We start from the raw sequence: 26613 nt of genomic DNA, 5'->3' as shown, positions 1-26613 counted from the left end.
TTATCTATACTCTGCTGCAGAGATGCTTTTTAAAGCCATTAGTAGTATCTAGTATCCACAAAAATCCAGTGCAAGCATTATTTAAAATGTGTGCAATTATACTTGAGTTCATACTTCATGCATTCATCATCAAAACTACTGTTTACATATAACACATTCCAAATAATATTTTATGTCCTTGAAGGGCACTGCAGTTAGGAAATGCTCTTCATAGGGTTGTTCCAAACAGAAGTAAGCAATACAATCCCTTCTCAAAAAGTCCCTTCCACAAGGACATTTATACACAGACAATGATCACTTTAAGGAGGTTACTCGCCATTTGTGATACTTGCAATTCCTTGGTAGCCTGAGGTCATTTGTCTGGACTTTCAAATCCCCAACTTGCTCTTCAGTACCCAAGGAATATCTAAAGGAAAAATTCCTTACGCATTTCCAGCCTTTTAAGACAAAGAGCATGCATAGTTATAGCAATTTGAATTATACAAGCCTCAAGCAAGCGAAAATCGATGCAGTTTTATTACTTGCCACAACAATCTTACTGTATCAGCTATAATCATGAATTTTGCACATGTTTGACATACTTAAGCTCATCCCTCCAGAATGAGTAGGTGCTCAGTTTCAAATGAAGCTTAGGGATGGAGTTCTGCAAACCCCAACGCTCATGAATATCATTGGGTAATTAATGATTTATCAGGAAAATTAGACAATTTAGACAACTTTGTGCAATAACAAAAACAAATTTTAATGAAAGAGAATTGTCTGTTGCTGCCTTCAACATCCATTCAAGTGCCTTAAAAAATAGAAGCTTAATGTTTGTTAAAAATACAAGCTTTCAAACCTTCTGGAATTTTACAGTTGAAATTACGAGGATGCATGTGGCAATTGACAGCATAACCCAGAATATTATTCGAAGGTTATATCTAAGGTCCCAGAGACTTGCCAGAGGCAATGGATTTCTTTTTCTGAGTCCAAGCATTCCCCGATCTCTCACCTATATAATAGTTGAATGAGTATCCAGGCCAAGTCCAGTGCTGGTATTAGCAGAGCACCACCTGAATGTCAAGCAACCAACAGCATTTCTGTCAACCTCACCTAAGCATGTACTGTACACTAAGCATTTCATGAAAGGTTCTGTCATATAACACATTATTGGGTAAATGATTGCTGGAGTTGCACCATTTCTCACAGTTATACTTGATCAGAAAGGACTGTCTAACTGCAGCCTGCTAAGTACAGCAGTATTTGTTTAATCTTGAGTTATTGAAAATGCCACTATAGTGAAACCTTAATGAAAATCAAATTGGACATAGGATATAAAGCTATACTGTTAGAATAAAATAGGGAAAGGAAAAAACCCTTCACAAGCACTACAACCCATCAGAAACCCATGTACATAAGACCAAGGCCTGGCAGCAGTTAAAAATAATAATAATACAAAAAATGTAAGGAATAAATGCAATGCAAGTAAAGGGGACAGTAGATGAAATAATAATTAAGAAATACAAAAGCATTGTCTTGAGAGTTAAATTATTTTGACTCCCTTTCATGCTTGTTTATTTCTTCTGAAGAAATAAACAAGCATGAAAGAGAGTAAAAAAAAAACCTGGTGTATAACATTCCTCAATTAGAGATGATTAACCAATACTGAGATTTCTGACATGAAAAAATGTGCCTGTAAATGTCCTCCTTATCAATACACATAAAAGCCAGAGCATAAAATTAGATTTAGCCAATTAGGCTACTTGCTAAAGGACTTGTATTGAATCTGTAATAATAAACATTGCCAATATTTCATATCAGCACACAATTGAAAAAACAAATTGGTTGCTAAAGATATCTGTGTATGAGAAATGTACATCTGAACTAAGGTGGAATACTTAAGCAGCCCAGGGGAAATAATTAGTACCTTCGGTGGACATTAAGGTGTGTTCATGCAAACCATTAATCACTCAGGGTATCTTTACACTTGGTACCACTGAGGGTTTTATTAGCCTAAGAGGTTTGTTGCAAGCAGGCACTGGCCTTTCCCTATGATTTGAAGAAGTTATGATTTGCCTCATATCAACATATCATTCTGACGTAACAGCTTTAGTCATTTGTGAGACTTTAAAGGGGTTAACAGAGAAAGAAATCAGACAAACAACAAAAAGTAGTTTGCATAGTGCAATTTATTGACTGTTTATTTGGTATTGCAGACACTTCCTATCAATATATGTGCTGCCTCTGCGCACCAGGAAACATTGCAATGTTTGAATGGTTTTAATGGCTATATTGATTAACTGAATGTAGGACATTATGCCCAACCATGCATAGACAGTAGCCTATTTACAGTTCAAAATCTGAGGATGACCAACTACAATTAAAAGTTTTTAAAACTTTACAAATCAGTTGCTTATAAAATTCAAGACTCATGAAATGAGGGATGCATTGCCCTTTTCAATTATGTAATAAAGAATTTTCCTACCAATGGAGCAGTTCAAGCTCGTCTGCCATAATAATGTCATTTATTTTAATGATCCGAATTTCTACTTATTAAATAGTCTATGGATTTGTTTTATTTTAATAGGCTATTTTATAATATAAATATCAACTAATTTGAACTATGTAGGCTATGTATTGAATTGTTATAAGCCTATATTTTTGCAAAAATTAGGTGGTTGCCATTAGATACTGCCCACCCTGCTATGTCCCACCCTACACCTTGCAGGGCAATGGCAAATCCAATGGCAAGGACCTCGAAGCGACACCAGGGACTCTTTCAAAAATACATTTCAGTGTTCACTTTACATCACATTACAAGATGCATAAAATCTCACTAAATCTAAATAAAATGGCAATAAAATTTTATTCTTTTTACTCACCTTTTCTCCCAATTTGGAATGCCCAATTCCCACTACTTACAGTAGTAGGTTCTCATGGTTGTGCAGTTACTCACCTCAATCCGGGTGGCAGAGGACAAGTCTCAGTTGCCTCTGCTTCTCAGATTGTCAGTCCACGCATCTTATCACGTGGCTCGTTGCGCATGACACCGTGGAGACTCCTAGCATGTGGAGACTCATGCTACTCTCCGCGATCCACACACAACTTTCCACATGCCCCATGGAGAGCGAGAAGCACTAATCGTGACCACGAGGAGGTTACCCCATGTGACTCTAACCTCCCTAGCAACCGGGCCAATTTGGTTGCTTAGGAAACCTGGCTGAAGTCACTCAGCACACCCTGGATTCAAACTCATGACTCCAGGGGTGGTAGTCAGCGTCAGTACTGGATGAGCTACACAGGCCCCCTAAAATGCCAATTATTAACACAAAACCGCACTCTACATGTATACTCACTTCACAGAACTTTCTTCCCAGAGTGGTCTCGAGCGAGTCCTCACCCAAAGACTAGCAAACCTGGAGAAACAGGCTTTATATAGCCGACAGATGTTACATTGCATTATGATGTCAGAAAGGTTGTGTTCCTAACCAGACGCCAGTTCCAAATTCCATGACACCATAATAGTTGATGCCACAGTTATGTTTGTGCTTACGTGAGCAGGGTTCAGGTGAGCAACTAGAACTTTATACATGAAAATGCATCCTCCTCTCCTTACAACAATCGAACAGCGTGACAAGGAACAGTTCGGATAACAAATCCGAAAAATTTGGATGCTTCACGACGTGAGAGACTATAGTTTTTATGCATTAAATATGACATTTAATTAACTTGCTTATACAGATGCATATGGACCTTAAATGAATAGTTCAACAAAAAATGAAAATTCTCATCGTATACTCACCATTATGCTATAACGGATGTGTATACATTTCTTTCTTCAACAGAACACAAATGAAGGTTTTTAGAAGAATATCTCAGCTCTGTAGGTCCATACAATGCAAGTGAATAATTATTGTCTTTAGAAGCCATATTATAGGTGTGGGTGAGAAACAGCTCACTGTTTTAGTAATTTTTTTTTTACAATAAATTCTCCTCCCATACACATCTGGGATGGCATAAGGGTGAGTAAATGATGAGAGAATTTTCATTTTTGGCAAAGTATTCCTTTAACATTTAACCCACAAACCACAATACATGACAAATAACAGAAAGTGACAACAAGTATAATGGCAGCATAAATTAAATAGGCAAAAATATTACACTAGAACACAGGAATCTGCATTATTACTATTAAGGCATAGTCTGGGATTTCCTGTATAGCCTATATATGGACTAATTGTCCACAGATTCCACACATTGTTGAAAATGCTCCAGTTTGACAGATATAAGTAATGACAGAAATTAGTTTGTGGCTATTTGAGATTTACTGTGTTTAATGCATTTTTAGAGGGCAGATGCTTGTCAATGTATAGGACGTGTAATATTTCAAAACTAATTTAAGAAATTATTTTAGACATGGCCAACATGAAAAGATGCCAGAAGTGCACACTAAATTAAAATATAGGACATTGATATGAAGCTCTCTTGCAACCTTATACTTGGAATCATGATTAGGAGGTTTGGTGTGGGGGGCCTGGGTAGCTCAACGAGCAAATACGCTGACTACCACCTCTGGAGCACACGCGCTCAAAACCAGGGTGTGCTGAGTGACTCCGGTTGCTAGGGAGGGTAGAGTCACATGGGGTAACCTTGTTGTGGTCGCTATAATGTGGTTCTTGCTCTCGGTGGGGCGCGAGGTGGGTTGTGCGTGGATGCTGCGGAGAGTAGCATGAAGCCTCCACATGTGCTATGTCTTGGGTAATGCTCAAGACACGTGAGAAGAAGCGTGGATTGATGGTCTCAGAAGCGGAGGCAACCGAGATTCGTCCTCCTCCACCCAGATTAAGGCGAATCATTTCTTAGATGGTTCTCTGATATTTGTATATATATAAAATCACAATTAATCATGGTACATGATATCACATTACAACAAGTATATATATATATATATATATAAATCATAAATATATTTACTTTTGTCTAAAAGAACTTTCAAGAAATTGGTTAGTTATCACTTATTTTAATTATTTACATATTAAAATGTTCAGTTTTTTTGTGGATAGAGCTAATTAAACACATTTTTATAAATCTTTGATACAAACATATATATGCCATAAAATCAGTGGACATGTTTTAATGTAAAGTAGTATGAAATCTTCTGGCGTTTACAGTGGATTTATTTTTATTTTTATAATATGACCAAATGGGCAGATTAAATTAATATCAAGCTTTATTGGAAAGATAAAATTAAGTGTATATTGGCTATATATTATAAGACACTATACATACAGATATTAAACAAATTGAATGCTGAAGTTTAAATAGCTGAAGTTTAAAATCTAAAAAAAATATGTTTTCATGCATGGTTTTGCTTTTGAAGACAGAAGGCTTAGAAGACAGTGAGTGAGTGTTTTCGGGTGATGCGAAGACATAAAGCAGCTTGCCTCTATCTCTCCCAAATCTGGCTCACCACTTGTGAGTGAAGTCTCTATTCTCCATAAAATAAGTCCACTACTGTGCTTATATGTCATGAATAATGAATAAGCATGCACTGCTCCACACAATCAGTCTTTGTGCTAGGATGTGCAGTCAAGAGGAGCATGTACCTCCTTGAAATGTATATATGCTAATTCTAGCAACAGGAAGTGAGGAAAAACATTAGTGAAGTTTCAGGAAGTGAAAAATCTATTCATCACAGAAATTAACAAATATATTATTATTTAAAAAAATGTAGTTATTGTAAGTTCTGATGTTTGTAGATTCTTGTGTTTTGTTTGGTAAAAAAAATATATGATCTGATCGTTAAGAAGTATGTGTAAATAGCTATTACCTGTATTTATGTATTTTTTTTTTATTTTAAACATATTTTCAGGGAGTTGTATTTCTTTGTATAGGCCCTAATGAATGATTTTATTTTATGCATTATTTAATTTTTTGCATCTATTTACATGTGCACATAGTTCTGCCCCACATTGAAATGTTCACAAAGTGATAGTAGTTGACACTGTCAAGACGTCTAAATCTATTATTATAAGTAGCATAAAAAAAGTACAACATTTTGAAAAATAACAGCAATTGTAATTACTCCCGATTAGTCTGTTTACTGGTCACCCTAACCTTGGAGCGATTGAGGAACTCAATTGCAAAATGGATTTTGGACTTTAGGTCTTTATTGTGATAGGCTTTTATTTAATGATATGGCAATAAAAATACATTATAAGGAATATATTCGAAAGTCACTTTTTGTCTTGTCTTATCAATATATTATTTAAATGCTTAGCCTATATATTAATTTATCTTTGAAAAATTATAAATTAAATTATCTTATATTGAATTTTTAGCTGTATATTTGGTAGCCTTTCTCAGGAAATATTGATTTATTTGATTAATTAATCAGCATGAAATTAATTCTATAAAAAAAAATATTGCTTGGCAGCTTTGCTTATTTTACACACATATATAATGGGACAGGCAGTGGAATATTTCCCCTTTCAACTATGCAAAATCACTGTGACTTTAATTTAAATTAGAATGGTAATACTTAATAAAATTGTGATTAGTTCAAGTCAGCAGGAGTCCTTCTAATTCCACATCATAGCCATTTTCACTGGGATGAATATCATTATCTGACATTGTTGATGTGGCCTGATGAGGCATAACCACAGACAGCTTTTTTTACACAGTTGAAATGTTTGGACTAATAATGATCATGTGAATTCTATTTACAGTCCAAACAATGTCAAACCTAACATTTGAACTCTGAAAGCTCTGATACAATGTTTGACATCTGGTCCTGCAAATCCGTTCTCTGTTTCTCCTTGTTCAAAAGCTTGAGATTTTGGGAATGATTGTTTTCTTTAATGAGGAGATCGATGGTGTGCTTAATGGATGCCTTCGATATATGATTTCTGCCATTGTTCTTGTTGTTGTGTAAGTATCTTGACAATGTCTTTCTTTCTTGATTTTGTTTCTGTATATTCAAGTGACAACAAAAACCTTCCTGCTCACTCAAAGGATTCATCATTACGTGTGTGGGACATTTATGATAATCAACTTGTTGTTGTATTTGATGCACCTGTGTTGCTCTTTTGTGAAGGGCAAATTGTGTAGGAGAGATGGAATTGGTCAAATCTGTCTGCGTGTTACATGAAGACCTCTTGGGCAATGCTTGTGAAGTCTTCTGGGGAAGTCCAAATCCATCTCCATTGCATTTAGTTGAGGATGATTCCAAGTTAGCAAAATCGGACAGAGATGCTTTGAAATAATCATCTATATTGTTTTGATCCAAACCAATTTTTAATTCCTTTGATGGAATACAGGTTTTAGACTTCAAATAAGCACCAGTGGAACTATATTTTTTGTATGTTTTTGCACTTGTGTCCAAAGTCTGTGTTTGTTGTTCGAATATTGAAGGATCCCCCTTACAGTCAGCAGTGGCTTTATCACACAAACTTTCTTTCAAGCTCTCATGCCTCAGGCAAAATGTGAGTTTTGACTTCATTGGGTTACATTCAACATTAATGTCCATATTATCAAGATTTTTCACTCTCCTGGATCCTTTGAAAGTTGAAAAGACAATACTTACAGATTTCAGATGAGCAGCGTAGTCCTGATGGCAATATCCGCTTATCAATTTAATGTCCATCAATGTCTTCTGAACCTCTTGTATTTCTTTGTTGATCAAAACCATAGCTCTCCTGTGATCTTTGTGAAGAATTTTCTGCTCCTCCACAAATCTTTTCATTTCATAGTAGTTTTTGAAGTGAGCTCTCTGTAGGTGTTCCTCTCTTGATATGTCTGCTTTTCTCCCTTTCAAGCAGCTCATGTCTCAGACAGAATCAACATACACTGACTGCTCGGGAGCTCTGAGACATGTGTGTTTGTGCTGTACCTGAGGGTTACCTTAGGGAACTGCGGGAGGACAAGATATTTACCTCAGAGACAGAAGCAATGTGTTAAATATTCAAAATATTAATAAAAACATGAAGTTATATATATATATAAAACAGTGCATTCAGAAAGTATTAAGACCCCTTACTCAGCCTTATGTTAAAATTATTTATTTTCCCCATCAATCTACACACAATACCCCATAATGACAAAGCAAAAAACTGATTTTTGATAACTTGGCAAATTTATTATACATTGACATAAGTATTCAGACCTTTTGCTATTACACCTGAAATGTAGCACAGAGACAGGATTGTGTTGAGGCACAGATCTGGGGAAGGCTACAAAGGCTGCATTGAAGTTCCCAAAAGCACAGTGGCCTCCATAATTCTTAAATGGAAGAAGTTTGGAACAACCAGGTCTCCTCCTAGAGCTGGCGCCCAGCCAAACTGAGAAATCGGGGGAGAAGGGCCTTGGTAAGAGAGGTGACCAAGAACCCGATGGTAACTCTGGTTGAGCTCCTGAGATCATGTGTGGAGATGGTACAAACTTGCAGAAGGACAACCATCACTGCAACACTCCACCGATCTGGGCTTTATGGCAGAGTGTCCAGACAGAAGCCTCTCCTCAGTGAAAGACACATTAAAAAAGCACCTAAAGGACTCCCAGACTGTGAGAAACAAGATTCTCTGGTCTGATGAAACAAAGACGGAACTGTTTGGCCTCAATTCCAAGTGTCACATCTAGAGGAAACCAGGCACTGCTCATCACCTGCACAATAACATCCCAATGGTGAAGTATGGTGGTGGTAGCATCATGCTGTGTTTTTTTTTTCAGCAGCAGAGACTGGGGGACTGGTCAGTGTTGAAGGAAAGCTGAACACAGCAAAATCTAGAGATATCCTTAATGAAAACCTGCTACAGAGCACTCAGGACCTCAGACTGAGCCAAAGGTTCACCTTCCAACAAGACAATGACCCCAAGTACACAGACAAGACAACACAAGAGTGGCTTAAGGACAACTCTGTGAATGTTCTTGAGTGGCCCAGCAAGAGCCCCAATCGAACATCTCTGGAAAGACCTGAAAATGTCTGTCCACCAACGGTTCACATCCAACCTGAAAGAGCTTGAGAGAATATGCAGAGAAGAATGGCAGAAAATCCCCATATCCAAGTGTGCAAAGCTTGTTGCATCATACCCAAAAAGACTTGAGCCTGTAATCGCTGCGAAAGGTGCTTCAACAAAGTACTGAGTTAAGGGTCTGAATACTTATGTCAGTGTGATATTTCAGTTTATTATATTTTTGATACATTTGCAAAGTTATCAAAAATCATGGAGCGTTGATTGATGCGAAAAAATACATAATTTAAAGTATTTTTGCATAAGGCTGCAACATAACAAAATGTGAAGAAAAAAAAACATGAAAAGCCTGAATACTTTCTAAATGCACTCTATATACTGTATACATATATATATATATATATATATATATATATATATATATATATATATACACACACACACACACACACACACACACACACACACATATACATACACATGGTTGGGAGGGTTACTTTTGAAATACATGCTGTAAAATGTAACGTATTTCATTGAATTGCTCATGGTCAGTAATGTATTCTAAATACTTTGGATTACTTCAGCACTGGTAGATTTTTTTCACTTGTTTTGACTATTAAAATTCTGCCAGTACAGTACAGTACAAAAATACATGTTAAAAATACATTCTCTGAAAAACCTAAAAACCTTTTTGATATTTTTACTGGAAAACAATATAAAAATTATTATCAAGAATAAGATTTTTTGCCCTAATATCAAAGGTCTTACTAGAAAAAAGAAATTATGATCCAATGTGAAATTTCTTGATAAAACGTGATCGTGTCTGGTAATGTGTGCGTGTGAAATGGCTAGAAATAACATTTTAGCTTAGCGCAAAGTTGACAATTTACACAAGTTTTATTTCTATTTCTTCTGCTCCAGACTTACTTCAAATGTACTTCTCTGTCTGCTCGTAAGAATGTAACACGAAAGTATTTCAGCACTGTTCAAATGCACTTTGGATCACATCATTTATATGTATATATGTTTTCCATCTCATACTTTTTGAATGTAAATGTATTCTAAATGCCAATTATTTAAATTGTAACTGTTGTGGAATACAGTTTTATTTTTTAAATACGTATTCCCGTTACTTGTATTTCATTACTCCCCAACCCTGTACATATACATTAATATATTTAATTTTCAACCTCTTTCAAACATATCTTTCCAAATTCCAAGACTATCACAAATCACTGATGCCTTGGTGGCAAATTTAAATCAGCAGAATTCACAATAACAATATACAATACATAACAAACGTTTATGTTTGCAAGGCATTAAAAAAACACATACAAGATCACCCAATGTAAGATGTACTTAAACACAGCACTGCCCAGATGGGGCAAGTAAGTGACAGTTCAATGAATTTCTGCCAGCAGCTAATCCTGTTGAGCCCTGCAAGACAAAACATTGGCCTGAAAAGGTTACAACGATGCCTCATTCATTCACAAGGGGGCAGCAAAAGTCTATTTTTTAGAGGGAAATCTGCATACATTTCACACTGCTGTTACTTACAAGTGCTGGTCATATAATTAGAATATCATCAAAAAGTTTATTTATTTCAGTAAATCCATTCAAAAAGTGAAACTTGGATATTATATTCATTCATTACACACAGACTGATATATTGCAAATGTTTATTTCATTTAACTGTGATGATTAAAACTGACAACTAATGAAAATCCCAAATTCAGTATCTCCGAAAATTTTAATATTACTTAAGACCAATACAAAAAAAGTATTTTTAGAAATGTTGGCCAACTGAAAAGTATGAGCATGTACAGCACTCAATACTTAGTTGGGGCTCCTTTTGCCTGAATTACTGCAGCGTGGCATGGAGTCGATCAGTCTGTGGCACTACTCGGGTGTTATGGGAGCCCAGGTTGCTCTGATAGTGGCCTTCAGCTCTTCTGCATTGTTGGGTCTGGCGTATCGCATCTTCCTCTTCACAATACCCCATAGATTTTCTATAGGGTTAAGGTCAGGCGAGTTTGCTGGCCAATTAAGAACAGGGATACCATGGTCCTTAAACCAAGTACTGGTAGCTTGGCACTGTGTGCAGGTGCCAAGTCCTGTTGGAAAATGAAATCTGCATCTCCATAAAGTTGGTCAGCAGCAGGAAGCATGAAGTGCTCTAAAACTTCCTGGTAGACGGCTGCGTTGACCTTGGACCTCAGAAAATACAGTGGACCAACACCAGCAGATGACATGGCACCCCAAACCATCACTGACTGTGGAAACTTTACACTGGACTTCAAGCAACGTGGATTCTGTGCCTCTCCTCTCTTCCTCAAACTCTGGGACCTTGATTTCCAAAGGAAATGCAAAATTTACTTTCATCAGAGAACATAACTTTGGACCACTCAGCAGCAGTCCAGTCCTTTTTGTCTTTAGCCCAGGTGAGACGTTTTGACGTGTGTCTTGTTCAAGAGTGGCTTGACACAAGGAATGAGACAGCTGAAACCCATGTCTTGCATATGTCTGTGCATGGTGGTTCTTGAAGCACTGACTCCAGCTGCAGTCCACTCTTTGTGAATCTCCCCCACATTTTTGAATGGGTTTTGTTTCACAATCCTCTCCAGGGTGCGGTTATTCCTATTGCTTGTACACTTTTTTCTACCACATCTTTTCCTTCCCTTCGCCTCTCTATTAATGTGGACACAGAGCTCGGTAAACTGCCAGCCTCTTTAGCAATGACACTTTGTGTCTTGCCCTCCTTGTGCAAGGTGTCAATGGTCGTCTTTTGGACAGCTGTCAAGTCAGCAGTCTTCCCCATGATTGTATAGCCTACAGAACTAGACTGAGAGACCATTTAAAGGCCTTTGCAGGTGTTTTGAGTTAATTAGCTGATTAGAGTGTGGCACCCGGTGTCTTCAATATTGAACCTTTTCCCAGTATTCTAATTTTCTGAGATACTGATTTTGGGGTTTTTCATTAGTTGTCAGTTATAATCATCAATTAAAAGAAATGAACACTGTCTGTCTGTAATGAATGAATATAATATCCAAGATTCACTTTCTGAATGGAATTACTGAAATAAATCAACTTTTTGATGATATTCTAATTATATGACCAGCACCTGTATATCAGGGTTGCCAACTTTGGATACAGGCTGGAGTGAGATTTTGATGCCATGGCCGCATTAATGAACAGGCAAATCGTCGTTGAAGCCCAGGGGCCCTGTGGCACCGTTATGTGTCCCTAGACACATGCAGCATGCGTACTTGATACTAGTAGGCCTTCTATCTTTAAATTCTAACACCAAAACAAGACCTAATCCAACCCTATAAGGCAAATAATTATTATATATATATTTAAAAACACCCATACACTATGGCACAACAAGGGTTTTTCTTGGGTCCAAAAATGTTCTTCAGTGGTGGCTGAGGTATTATGTTAGAACAGGAGGAAAACTTTTGCTATAATTTGCCCACCATTATTGGAGGCCCCTTCATAATTTGTACTTGACCTTTTGATTGTTTAGCCTGACATAGTTCTTTCACTGTTTGATTGGCATTGGTAGCCTAATAATAGTGCCATAACCTCAATGGATAAACTCCTCATCATCATGACTTTAGGGGGATGACGTGCATTTTAAAAAGCCTATTTATTTTTAAATAGAAAAAGCCTAAGCTGTTGTCTCTTTACCTTATCAGTGCTGTATACAATGTTGGGTCTGTCTATCAGTTTTAGTGGTTTTACTTCTTCCCCAGAGATTTAAATGAGATGATTCTCTGTTGATTTCAAATTAATGCGTGTTGAGTCGTGCGCTCTGCACTACCGCGGAGCTCTGGTGTTGGGTAATCCTGTCTCTTGGGCACGCTGATGTGCGTTGCCGTGGTAGATTTGCTTCGGCAGCCCGAAAATTCAAGTCTCGTGCTGATGGAAAAACCCAGTTGGAAGATTTGTTGCAATGTTCGATTTATTCTGTGTTGAATTACGTTTTCTTGTTATTTGGCGTGAGATTTACATCCTCTACAGGCGCGAGACAGCCTGAAAGCGTTTGTCTCACGCCAAATGCGTGAGAGTTGACAACCCTGCATTTATATTAAATATAACATTCTATGGATATTTAATTAAAATAATGTAACGGTCTTGCTTTTTATAATTACAAACAAAACACGAGGCACACTGACCATACGTGTAGCGCCATATTTGATTTTTTTTTTAGGGGAATGAGACCAAGGCTGTCAATTTCACGCACCGAAGCTGTTTAAACATAATAGATTACATCCAATTCTCAAAACTAATGTCTTCTCGTTTTTGTCTACTGAATATTTTGGAAATATTTTTTTTCCAATGTGTCGTCAACTATACGAACTAAACCTACTGAACTAACAACAGTGCAGCCACTTGAAGAGTAAAGCTGCGTTCACACAGCCAGCGTTACGCAACGACAAAACAATCTCATTCATTTTCACAGAGCTGGCGACATCCGGCAACACGAGAGACGGCGACCGGATGTGGGCGTGTCCAGCGACGCAACAAAATTGAGAACTGTTTAACTTCATGCAAAAGAAGAGCGACTTCGGGATCGACTGTCGTCAATACAAGAGAAGATGGTAGAGCTCACGTGATCCTAATATTTTAATAATAATATGAATTGTAAAGAAACAGAGCTGTTTAGACTCTCCATATACACCACTGGCGACATGGAGCGACAAAGTAGCTGGCAGTGTAATGCAGCTTTACAGCCTCGTTTTTATTCCCACCAAAAATAAATTATGGCGCTCCATAAAATTGTGTGATACAACCACAGAAAGTAATACAAAGTCGTTTACTAATCATACAGATATTTGGATTATCTGTGATATTTGCCTTAATGTCTCAATTTTCCTTATAACTTGCCCACTACTTGTTTTGAATGAATCTGCAGTTCTATCTTCGAATCTGCAGATCCTGCACTGATGCTTTTCTAACCCATGCATATTTGATCATAGTCTACGTTGCATAAAATATTCATATAGGATATTCACTTTTCTGAGCCCAACCAGGCCACCAATCCCTCACCTAATAGTTGAACGAGCATCCAGGCCAAAGCCCAGAGCTGGTATCAGCAGAGTCCTGCCTGAATGTCAAGTCATGTATGACCATGACCCATTCCAGCCGCCCTGATTCTCAAAACATAACATCAAAAGCAATCATATTTTAGATGACCGTGTCCAAATAATCCAAATAGCTGCTGTTCAACAGAGAAAAGTAAACTGGAACATGTGTAAGGTTTCATCACTTTCTTGGCATCTTGGACAATTTTAGGTTGGAGATTTCTTGAGTGTGAGCTTTATTAAAAGGGATATTTCACATCAAAATGAAAATTCTGTCAATATTTACTCACCCCCATATTGTTCCAAATCTGTATGACTTTCTTCCATGTAACACACAATGAGATGTTAGGCAGAATTTTAAAGACACCCTCAGTCAACATTCAAATTCACATTCACTGTATGGAAAAAAAAAGCAACATCAACATACTTCAAAATTTCTCCTCATGTTCAATATGAGTAAATTATGACAAAATTTTAATTTTTGGGTTAATTATCCCTTAAATTTATCAGGACCTTGCACAGAATAATCCAAAATGTGTCTATGTCTGCAGAGATCATCAGACATTATAAAACATGGAATATAGATTTACATGACTCCATATGTGCTCAAATCAAGAGCAGCATAATTTGTTAAATTATTACATTAAAATATGAAATGATATACAATAATAATTTAATTATTGTTAAAACACACAAGCCTCCAGTCAAGATGGTCAACTTTGAGACAATTCTTTTTTTCTATCAGCAGCACAGTTATCTTTGCATCTTGTAGGCAAAAATGCTTTATTTTTTTGTTTTCATTTCAGCATGTTTCTTCAGTTTGACAAAACATGTTGACTGTACAAAACGTCACATGAAAAAGAGGACACAATCAAATCAGATGGAAATGAATGCTTTCTGTCTCTTTAAATACTAAATACAGTTTGACAAGATCACAATGACAACAGTAAGAGTGAGAGAGTTGCCCATCTGAATACGTCTGACTGCTGACTCACGCACTGTATTGTCTGTCACTCAAGACGCTAAAATCATTCCATATCACATGAATAATTAATGTTGCTTTTAAATGCTACAAAAATAACATGAAATAGAATACAAAAATCAATTTCCTTTTTGTCCATGCCCACAGTTCTGTCTTCTTACATTGGTGATTTAAATGTCCACACAGAACTGGAGAGAAAACCAATGCTGAGTTTTGTTAAGTGGCATTTGGGTCTGCACCAAAGTGATTATTCTAAGATTCTGAGTCACATCCCACTGCAGAGATACACAGTTTAGAGGTGAGGGCCAGCAGTGAGCACTGACATTCATCTGTGTCTGATCCAGTCTCCTCCAGCTGAGCTTGTAGGGTGGCTAAAAGATCTGAGTCTACTTAAATTGTTCATTAATAAAAATATATCATCAATATCAGAAGATCAGTTTCTCTGTTTCACAGTGTTTCACATGCATGTGAATGTCTACCACTAATTCCCTAGCTGCTGGCTACCACAAAACATGTTTCTTCTCTCCCTTCAAATGCAAAAATCTAAAACTCTGAAGAGAGTCCTTTGGTGTAATTTGTTATCAAGAAAGTACCCTTTATGGCCCTGTCCCAAATGGAGCCTTCAGCTTTTACGGGCCTCAATTGAGACTACACCTTGCCACATAGGCTAAGATTTGTAAGCTGTGGAGTCTGCACCGGTGTGCTCGGCAAAAGAACACAACGAGAGTGCAAAGCAGCCATTAAGGGGGTGCTTATGAGCACCCTCCTCAATCATTAAAGGAATAGTTCACCCAAAAATTATAATTCTATCATCATTGACTCACCCTCAGGACGTTCCAAACTTATATGACTTTTTTGTTTCTGCGAAACACAAAATGAAATGTTTTGAAGAGTATCCCCGTTCCGCTTTCAATCTTCAAAAAGGATGCAAAAATATAAAAGTAGTCCATGCTTTCATGAGAGAAGGTTATTCCAACTGGCTTGCATACTCACTGCAGCAGTGCTAAACAATGCAATTTCTCCAGTGAGAATGAGTGTCTCTCATTAGTAGAAATTACTGCAAGAATTTATTATATTTCAGATAATATCTTACCAAAACATATCGTATGCCTTCAGAAGCTTTGGAATATGACGTACGAGTTAAATGGACTACTTTTATGATACTTTTACATCCTTTTTGAAGCTTTAAAGTGGAATCCCTATTCACTGCCATTTAAAATATTATTATTTTTTTTTTATGTTTGGCAGAAAAAAGTCATACATGTTTGGAATGACAAGAGGGTGAGTGAATGATGACACAACTTAAATATTTGGATGATCTATTCCTTTAAATTAAAAATGGGACACCCTCCGGTCTTGTTGACTACATCAATCTCGCCAATTGGGACAGAGCCTACCTCTGGGTAGATAGTGACTGAGTATAATGTAAATGAAAAGATGAGTGTTTGAAATCTTTTGTAACCCATTGATTAAAATTGCGATGTCCTGAACCGTGAAAAATGGCACATGAATATAAGCGTTGATTACATGACAGCATATATAAAAGGTCACGTTCCACAACAGACTCCAGGTCTTCAAGTCTCGCTACTGCTTTACATCAGCCACTAATTTATCCAGTAAGCATAAAGCCCCAGAGTAAGGCAAATGTCTCTGTCCACAGATAAGCTGTTAGGATGAGTAGCCTGTGGGGCAGGGGGCTGGATGAGGGGGCTTCCCTGAGGGAGTATGGATGGAGGGAAAGCGGTAAGCAGTCTAGGATGCTGTGGAGCTTCTAGACGAAGTCCAGCAGAAAGGAAAGCAGCAGCAACAGCACAGCTAGTGGGGCGTCTGCTCTGTAACGTTGGCTCTGATCAGTCAGGAAGGGCTCTGGAGACTCAAAACCCGAACCATCTGAAACACATAAACACAGAGAGACAGCACACGGGGAGGAAGTGCTAGGAAATGCATACCTTTACTCAAAGCTTCAGGGGTCCACAGCACTGACCTAATTAGAGTTTAATTACTGAGGCAGAGAATTTGGTTCACATTTCACACTTGTATTGTTTTTTTCTGCTTTGTAACAATTTTCATAGATTACAGTAACCTGACATCTGTGCTAATGATTTTACTAATAACCACTGGATTTCCATTTGAAGGAAGAGAATTGTTGTTCCAAATAGGATATCAGAATAGCAGAGTAGCAGTAAAATTTCATGATATTCGATATCTCACAATTTCAGTACCACAGAAAAAAAAAATTGCTTATTTACAATTAAACACAGTAGTTTATTTTAAAATATTAATATGAATGAATATTAACAAATTAAATTTAAACAATGTAATGGATTTTTTTAAATTAAGGCCATGTCCACACTAATATGTTTTCATTTAAAAATGAATTGATTTTGCTAGGTTTACGCCTCTCATCCACATTGGAACAGTTTTTCTCCACTGGAAAAGCTCCCTAGTACTGCATATTATGGAAAACGATGATGTTAGAAATGGATGCTAAAATAAATATTTGTGGACGTGGCTTGTGTCAACATTGCTTCAGATTTTGTTTTTGTATGTAATTGTGCAGTTAAACAATTGTAATAATAAAGAACTAAGTATAATGTTACCTAAGAACATAGTAATAACATGGCAGAATGTTGACAATACAACAAAAAACCCAACTTTATGCAACAATGCAATGCGGCAACTACAGGTTTGCAGACAGGGGAGTTTGTCGAGCAAAAACGCTGATATTGGCACTTGATGCCAATATCTAAAACCCTGTGATCCTTTTAAAACTTGCATTTTTCAACAGTTAAAAAACTGTTTTTAATGGTGAGTGATGAAAGTAAGATGACAAATAATTCACAATAGTTCTATTAGCTCCCATTAGTCGTAATTATTATTGTGATGGATGTAGAGTTCATTTGGACACATTCATGTGCTTATAAATAAGTATGACATCTCATTAACAAAATGTGTTAGAGACTGTCTAATAGTCATTTGGCATATAAACATGTGGGGATATCATTCTCTATGTCTGGTAGGGCAAGGCAAAGCATGACTTACTTGCAGGTTTCACATACACCTTCAACTTTAAACAAGGCTTGCCAGCATGGTTGGGATGAGGAGAAGCTGTTAAAAAGAAGAGAGGACATTGCAAAGAAATAATGAGTTCCACACAATGGAGGAAGTTAACTTCAATCAGCTAAATGTGTTTATGACAAACAGAAACATTCAAACACTGTATAAATATACTACCAGTCTAAAGTTTGGACATATGACTGAATTTATGTTTCTTATGATCTTCAGAACCACTTTGATCTAAAGACTTGTGCTTAATTGCTTGAAATTAGTTTGCAGACAAATATAAATTGTGTAAAACAAAAATTTTAATTATTCTAATTTTTTTTTAAATGGATGTGTTGGACCAGACTGCGAAGAAAAGCATCCAGCAAGAGCCAACAATAAATGGGAACATCAATGCTGTTTTAAAAATGTATCCCAGGTGGATCACTCATGATGTTGGTTGAGGGAATGCCAAGAGTTTGCAGAGTTGCAATCAAGGCAAAGGAAGGGTACACTGAAAACGCTAAAATAAGATTATATTTTATTATACTTATAAGATAATTATTCTAAAATATGCAAAATAGAAATTATAAAAAATCAGTAGGTGTGTCCTGACTTTTTACTGTTTGTGTATGTGGTTTGCCCAAAAATGAAAATTCTGCCATCATTTACTCCTGGAAAAATTATGCAATGGAAAATGCATGGTGACTGAGGATAACATTCTGCCTAACATCTCCTTTTGTGTTCCATAGAAGAAAGAAAGCCATACAGGTTTGCAACAACATGAGGGTGAATAAATGGTGACAGAACTTTCCTTTTTTGATGAATTATCCCTGTGCTGCTGTTCTGAGAAGACACTTATGAAAGTCTCTCTAGCCTGAGAGTTAGTTTGACCCCTTGACAGCCAAATAAAGAACAAAGTTTTATATTTTCAGAGAAATTCGCTCTGACCTTTTCCAGCTTGGAGTCGTCACTTACAATGGCCTGTGACACACAATGTTCCAATAGCAAATTATCCCACAGAACAATCAATGACCTGAGAGCAAAGAGTTACTATTGAGTCAGCCAGCTCTCAACCATCATTGGCCATCTTGTCAGCTCCACCAGCACATCAGCAACACCGTTCATCTCTGCTTCGCAAACATAACCATTCTGACAGATTACTTCATTCATCTCTGCTGTCCAGACATAACAATTCAGTTGATTATTTCCTTTTAAGGCTTCGATGAGAAAGAAGGGGAGAGTGAAATCTGAGGTGAACTTGGAAGCTGTCAAATGTCCACAAAGAAAAGACAGAGGCACATGTTTGATCGCGCCAAGCACACAATACAAGTCTGAGGCTCGTCACCCTGCGTACATTAAAAGACTCAAAGTTTTTTGTTTTACTGTTGTGTTGGTGCACACTTAAAGGAATATTCTGGTTCAATACAAGTTAAACTGAATCAACAGAATTTGTGGCATAATAATGATTACCACAAAAACTTATTTTGACTTATTAAAAAAAAGCTAAAGTTTGGGTTCCAGTGAGACACTTACAATGGAACAGAATGGGGCCAATCTGTAAACGTTAAAATACTCACTGTTTAAAAAGTATATCCACAAAACATAATATGTTTGTTAACACGATTTTAGTGTGATAAAATCACTTACTAACAGCATTTGTGTAAAATTATATCCAATTTTACAACTTGCCAACATGATGTAACACTAACAAACCCTAAAACGACTGTAAAAACAATGGTTTACAATTTTTTACAGCTCAAATAATACATGAGTTTTAACAGAACAATTACAGTAGGCGCTTTTATTAAATTATAAGCTTCACATTTCTGCTTTTAAAACATCCAAAAAATTCGCCCCATTCACTTCCATTGTAAGTGTCTCACTATAACCACGATTCTTGCTTTTTTAAAGAAAAAGAGGGACAAGGTGAAATTATTTTTGTGGTAATCAATCAACATTATGATACAAATGCTGTTGATTGAGCTTGTATTGAACTCGGAATATTCCTTTACAGGAAAAAGTCACCCAAAATGGAAAATTCTGCCTTCATTTACTCATTTACAACATTGTGTTGTTCTAAACCCTTATTACTGTCTTTGACAATGGCAGGTGGACAGTGCCTCACTTTAAAGCTTAAAATGTACCTAAAAGTGTCATAAAAGTAGTTTATGCAGCTTATGTGTCATATTCCTAAGTGCATACGGTTTTGTTGAGAAACAATTACAGAGGAATTTATGTCAGCTTTCAGAGAAAATGTTGATGTCCAATGATTCTATTGAGCCGGTTCATTCGAATTTACAGCGACAACAGTGTAACCCGAATCACAAACAAATGACTTTAATGAGCTAGTTCATTCTTATTTGCAGCGAGACCAGTGTTATCCGATTCCCAAACTAATGACTCTTATGAGCAAGTTATTTTTAATATACAGTGCGAAACACACCGCACGACCAGTGTAATGCAGTTCCCAAACAAGCGAATCTGAAGACCCTGATATTCTTCATACGAAACAGAAGAACAAACTGTTGTGACGTCATTTAGAACAAAATGACATCACAGAGCCAACTCTGCAGGGCAGACATCACACTAGCTGCTAGACACCTTCTTTCTGCCATTGGTCCTTCTGGAGCTCCACCTACCTTGAGGCAGACAACTAATTCTTTTTACCTTGTTCAGTCAACATTAATTAACTGGTGTGCAGAGTTATTAGCAAGCTGGTGCAAATTGACCTACCTTCATATGGTTGTTTGCTTAGAAACATTTTCCAAGACCATGTCATGCAATTTTTTTGTTATTTAATTAGTCTAAAAAAGACTAATGAAACTATTTACATTTTTTGGTGCAGAGTAGTCGCAAATTTAAAATATGAAAGCGCGAATAATTTCTTGAAGTATTGTGGTGTGAACTTGACTAAAAGCAATGCACATATTTTAAATGTCTTTTTCAACCTGTTGTAGTATGAGCCACAACCTGAGTTGTCTAGAGTTTGTCATCTTCAAGCTCAACAAACCCTCCCCCTACAGCCCTCCCCAGGTTACTGTGTATTCCTGTGGCATGTCCACCACACCGGATCCTAGGTTCATTGGAGAGCACCCAACCTCAACTGCCGGCAGCTGTGTTGAAGATGCCTGTCAAGATGTCATCACAGTCAATCAATATGGGTGGAGAGATGGAAGTCTGGGGTTAAGTCTGACCAGTCCTGATGGACATGTTCTTTTACCAGCAAACAATCAAGATCAGCCCCCACTTCCCCCTGATAACCTCTCAGATCCATCTCTCATCTGACCCTGCTGTCCCCAATCCCCAAGGGACCATGACGGCCATAGAGCTGCTGGTATCCAAACAATCCTCTCAAGGAGTGGCTCTGTAGATGAATGGAGTTGCCTTGGGGGGTGTGGGGGTTGGTGTCCGTAGGCCTTTTCCAGCCCTGCTCTTCTATCTAAAAACAAAAGCCCACACAATGTTGGGCTTGGCTAAGGACTGGGAGGCAGACGCATTACAAAATCAGTTTGGCGAGACAGTTCCGAAAATCCCTGTTGAAGGGTATCTTTTAACTTTTTTGCTCTTTGTGGCATCTCTCTCTCTCTCTCTCTCTTGTGTGAAGAGACAACACTGCGGCATGTATGATAAACAGCGCTATGCCCTGCTGATTTAGGTGGGCTGGGGTGGAGGGGATGTTGATTCAGAATGCTGCCCCCCCACCCCCTCTCCCTTTCAGTCTGAGCTGTCATTCAGGGAATAATCAACAGTCAAATGAAAATCTGTCTGGTTGCTGTGTGGACGGGGAAAGGGTGCAGATGGACAGAGCAGCTCTGCGACACAAAGCCTGCAAGAGCGCAAAGTGGTCAGGCTGCATACTATACACAGAGTACACAGGTGGCTCCAAACCAAGCAACATCTGTCTATGCCAAAACCTTCCATGTTAGGAATTGTAATTACCATATAAATTATTGATCTGCTCACTGCTCAATGTTTTTTTTCTGCCATTTTCCTGATACAAGTCTTTCATGTTATCTTATTAATACAGCTGGGAAGGAAACTGAAAAATTCACATTTAGTTATTTGCTTAGCTAGTTATTTGTTTTTTGTATGGAGGTCACACTAAATTGACTTTCAGGACAGTAAAACAAAAGTTTCCTGTTTGAATCAAACTGTTCAAAGCTTTTTGAAATGAATGACAATTACATGTAGTATGTTTCTCATTTAGAAAACTCTAAAGCTGTTAAGACTGAAGCTTTGCTATTTCTCCATTTCTATTACTTCCTCAGTATATCTGTGTCCAAACATAAGTGTTGTAACTACATTACATAACCAAAAGTAGCCTCCTTCTACTTATGTATTTTGGCTATTTCAGCTAAACCCATTATGACAGGTGCATACAATCAAGCACACAGCCATGCAATCTCCTTAGACAAACATTTTACTGTAGTAAAACGTAGGCTTGGGATCGATGCCATTTTAATGCATGGATAATCAGAAAAATTTCCAGATGATTATCAATATTCAGTATATCGGCATTTATTCACATATAAATTACAAAAAACTTTGTAACGTTTGTGTGTATGGTGACTAGATCCAAAACTTAGTTTAGACTGTGTCTTGTCTTACCAGCAACCAGCTTCAGTAAATGTTATATCACACTCTTGTGGTCTCCCAACACTATTACGCCAGACTACATTAAACAGAAAACCAACTCGCAGTGAATTGGAAAGCATGCAAATTAGGCTTCAAATTTAAATGTCAGCTAATGTTAATATATATATCAATGACACAAAACAGAATTGATAAAATCAATAATCAATATAATAAAATGGTCTGGTTTGAAACAACTTGAAAATCTGAACCCCATTGAAAACACTTAGGATGAATTCAAATGGCAATTGTGAACCAGGCCTGATCACACAACATCAGTGTCTGACTTTACTGATGCTCTTGTGTCTGAATGGGAGCAAACCCTCATAACCAACATCTATTGGAAAGCCTTCCCAGAAGAGTGTAAACTGGTGTCCACATATGTTTTGGCAATGTAGTGTACAGTATATTTTGTTAATGTGCATACTCACATATGTAGTAGTACTCGTGTCCTGGGCGGAACTCGAAGCCGAGCGAGAAGGGGGTGAAGAGCTGGAACTTTTCAGAGAAGCGTAGGGGTCCGTCAGGGCTCTGGGGCCGGTTACACTCCCAGCGTTTAAAGCCCCTCATGCGGTGCTCACATGCCAGGTAACCATCATGGTTGACCATGAATAGGATGTAGCGCTCCATGCGACTGTGAGGTTGAGGGGTCTCGTAGTATGGACAGTATACGTCCAGGTAGTCATTGATGGCCACCGCAACTGTGTATTCCCCCTGCCAGAACCTACAACCGAGAAATAGAACATAACTTCACTGAAGTCAAACCAAAATTAGAGAGGCAAAATTCAGAACTTAAGAATTTGCTTCTTTTCAATACATTAATTTGAATTGAAGTGGCAACGCCCAACAGGAAGTTGAAGTGGAATTTGAATTTAAATGACAGGAAGAGTCTGTAAATATCTGAAAAGCAATTCTTAGAAATTCAACACAGTTACACAAAAGTTTTGCGAAAATTACAGTTAATTTTGACTAATTATGCCTATTTATTCCTTGAAATGTAGAATACACTTTTCTTTCTGAACTCCAATACTGTCAATAAAGTTCAACAGAGTCAAAAAATAAATACAGCCATCAAAATGTTATTTTTTCCACACAGTGCCAGAAACTGTCCAACACATTGTTTTTGATAACTTAATAAAATAACAATTGACATGAAAATACCATCCCTGCTAGAGGAGTGAGTGACATAGCAGGGTAACATAAATCTTTTAGAGTTACGAATGAAATATTCTGTTCAGCTTTTTTATTTTGCTTCCATTCAAAACGTACAGCATCAAAGAACCATGTTTAACACACAAAGTCTAAATCTGTTGGGCAGAAAATCACAGGCAACAGAACAGAATAAGCTGGAGTGAATAACCACAATGCATACTTTCTATCTAGGTCACCATTATGCAGAAAGAGAGAGAGAGACTGGAAAACCAGAACACAAGAGTAAAACGAACATACAAACAATACCTAGCTCTGTCTGTTTGACAAAAAAATTTAATAAAATCTTTTAGGACCTAAAATAGATCCCTTTAAACCCCCTTTGTTCGTAACTGTGTTAATGAAGTGCAGTAACTTTATGCAAATGCATAAATTAAAATGTTGATTATATTCACATAAACCTCTGGTAAATGCAGTCGGCGAGTTGATTCCTTTAAGCTTGTCATATAAATCATAAACACAATATTAAATTACACCTTAATCCAAGCTTTAGACCACACTGGCAATTGTAAAATATTTTTTTAATGCTCTGCTTTCGATTTTCTGTATATTATGTGTTTCATCAGAATGCAGCCTTTAAAGTGAAAGAAAAGGGAAGGGAGAGGAGGGGTTGAGGGGTAAAATATAGTATGAGTGAATCAGTTTGAAAGTCAGTGTGACCTACAGAGGCTGCAAATATGTGTGACAGTACTGTGTGATGAAAGAGTCCTATGTGTATATGCTTTTCACAGCAAAACAAAGAAAAAAAAGCTGTTGACAACATATGCACTCCTGCCACAGTATTAACCATCACAACCTGCCTCTCTGCAATAAAATCCTGGATGAACGCCAACTTCCTTAAACTAAATTGCAATAAATCGGAAATCATCGTCATTGGTCCCAAATCACTCCTCCCCTCCTCCCAAGACTTCACTCTCTCCGTTGATGGCCATACAGTTACCACCTCTACCCAGATCCGAAATCTTGGTTTCGTTTTTGACCCCACACTCACATTTAAGCCCCATATCCGTCATATCACCAAAACTGCCTTTTTCCACCTACGTAATATTGCTCGTCTACGCCCTACCCTCTCCACATCTGCTGCGAAAACTCTCATTCATGCATTCATTACATCAAGACTCGACTACTGCAATAGTCTCCTATATGGTCTCCCATCCTCTGATATAAAAAAACTGCAATACGTTCAAAATTCCGCTGCCCGCCTCCTCACCCACACCCGCTCCAGAGACCACATCACCCCTGTCCTTCAACAGCTTCACTGGCTCCCTGTACAACATCGCATCCATTACAAAGTTCTGCTCATCACTTACAAAGCCCTCAATAACTTGGCACCTCCATATCTCACAGACCTCTTACAGCATCACCGCCCCTACCCACGCCTCCGCTCTGCCGACTTAGGCCTTCTTAAACCCATCACCAAATCAATACACCGAACTTTGGGGGACCGAGCATTCGCCATCGCTGCCCCCACCCTTTGGAACTCACTCCCCATCCACATCAGAAACTCGGACTCACTAACCACCTACAAAAAACTGCTCAAAACCCATCTGTTTCACCTTGCCTACAATCTATAATACCACTCTCACCATTGATTGTTTCATTTGTAAAGCGTCTTTGAGTTCCTTGGAAAGCGCTATATAAGACTTATGTATTATTATTATTATTATTATATGAAATGATATAATAAATAGATTGAGGTTTATGCAATTAGTGAATTAGGCTGGTTGTTATATAACAAGCATTGTGTCTGGATAGGAGGATTTTCAATACTGTATTACAGTAATGAGAATCATGATTGCTTCAAAGATATTAAACATTGGCTGGCAAACAAGTTCTTACAATTAAATGAAAGCAAAACCGAAGCTCTGATTTTAGGTTCCTCCATATCCTCTTCCCTGGCCTAGTTGGCCAGTTAGGTCCTCTGTCATCGAATGTACAAGATCGTGTGAGGAGTCTTCAAGTGATATTAGACTACTCGTTACATTTCAATAAGCAGATCAGTGCTGTTGTCAAGGGTAGCTTTTCCCATCTGAGATCTATCGCTAAAATAAAACATTTTCTTTCCCATAAAGACTTGGAAATTGTGATCCACTCACTTATTACATCAAGGTTAGACTATTGCAACTCATTGTACATTGGTCTACCCCAAACTACGTTATCCAGCCTATAGGTAGTTCAAAACGTGGCAGCTAGGATTTAACAGGGTCATTTTCCCGGTTATAGCATCTCTACACTGTCTTCCGGTGCAATTCAGGGTCGATTTTAAAATTCTGATTTATGTCTACAAGGCACTATCTAGTCTTATAACCCAATATATCAGTGACCTTCTACACCCTTCCTCCCCCAGCCGAGCATTCAGGTCTTCTGATCAACTTTTACTGAAGGTTCCTCGTTGCCGCTATAGTTCTAATGGTGACCGTGCCTTTTCTGTGATAGGTCAAACTCTTTGGAATAGACCCCCTTTCCAGTCAGCATCATCATTAGCCATTTTTATTCTGTAGATTTTGAATAGATCATTGAATAGTTTGAAATGGATAAATACATGATGCTGTTTAATATTTAACTTTAAATCAGTCTGTTTTTATATCACTCTGTCATATTGTTTGTTTGATCTGTAAAGCACTTTGGGACAACGTCTGTTGTTTTTATATGTGCTCTATAAATAAAGGTTGAATTGACTTGACATAATTGAGAATAATGAGATTTACAA

General features: G+C 37.5%; 1 protein-coding gene across 1 annotated transcript in view; it reads right to left on the bottom strand.

Annotated features, from left to right (window-relative positions):
* Positions 1 to 14813: 14813 nt before the first annotated feature.
* Positions 14814 to 26613, bottom strand: part of efna2a (ephrin-A2a) — an 85880-nt gene continuing 74080 nt past the window's right edge. The window contains exons 2-4 of the mRNA XM_052134992.1: positions 23126 to 23418; positions 18060 to 18125; positions 14814 to 16904 (exon numbers count right to left, since the gene is read on the bottom strand). Coding sequence (XP_051990952.1) covers positions 16789 to 16904; positions 18060 to 18125; positions 23126 to 23418 — 475 coding nt within the window. The 3' untranslated portion in view covers positions 14814 to 16788. The remainder of the gene's footprint in view (positions 16905 to 18059; positions 18126 to 23125; positions 23419 to 26613) is intronic.

Source organism: Xyrauchen texanus, chromosome 9 (assembly GCF_025860055.1).
Source record: "Xyrauchen texanus isolate HMW12.3.18 chromosome 9, RBS_HiC_50CHRs, whole genome shotgun sequence".
NCBI lineage: Eukaryota > Metazoa > Chordata > Actinopteri > Cypriniformes > Catostomidae > Xyrauchen > Xyrauchen texanus.
Note: the sequence above shows the minus strand (reverse complement) of the source record. Positions and strands in the feature narration are given on the sequence as shown.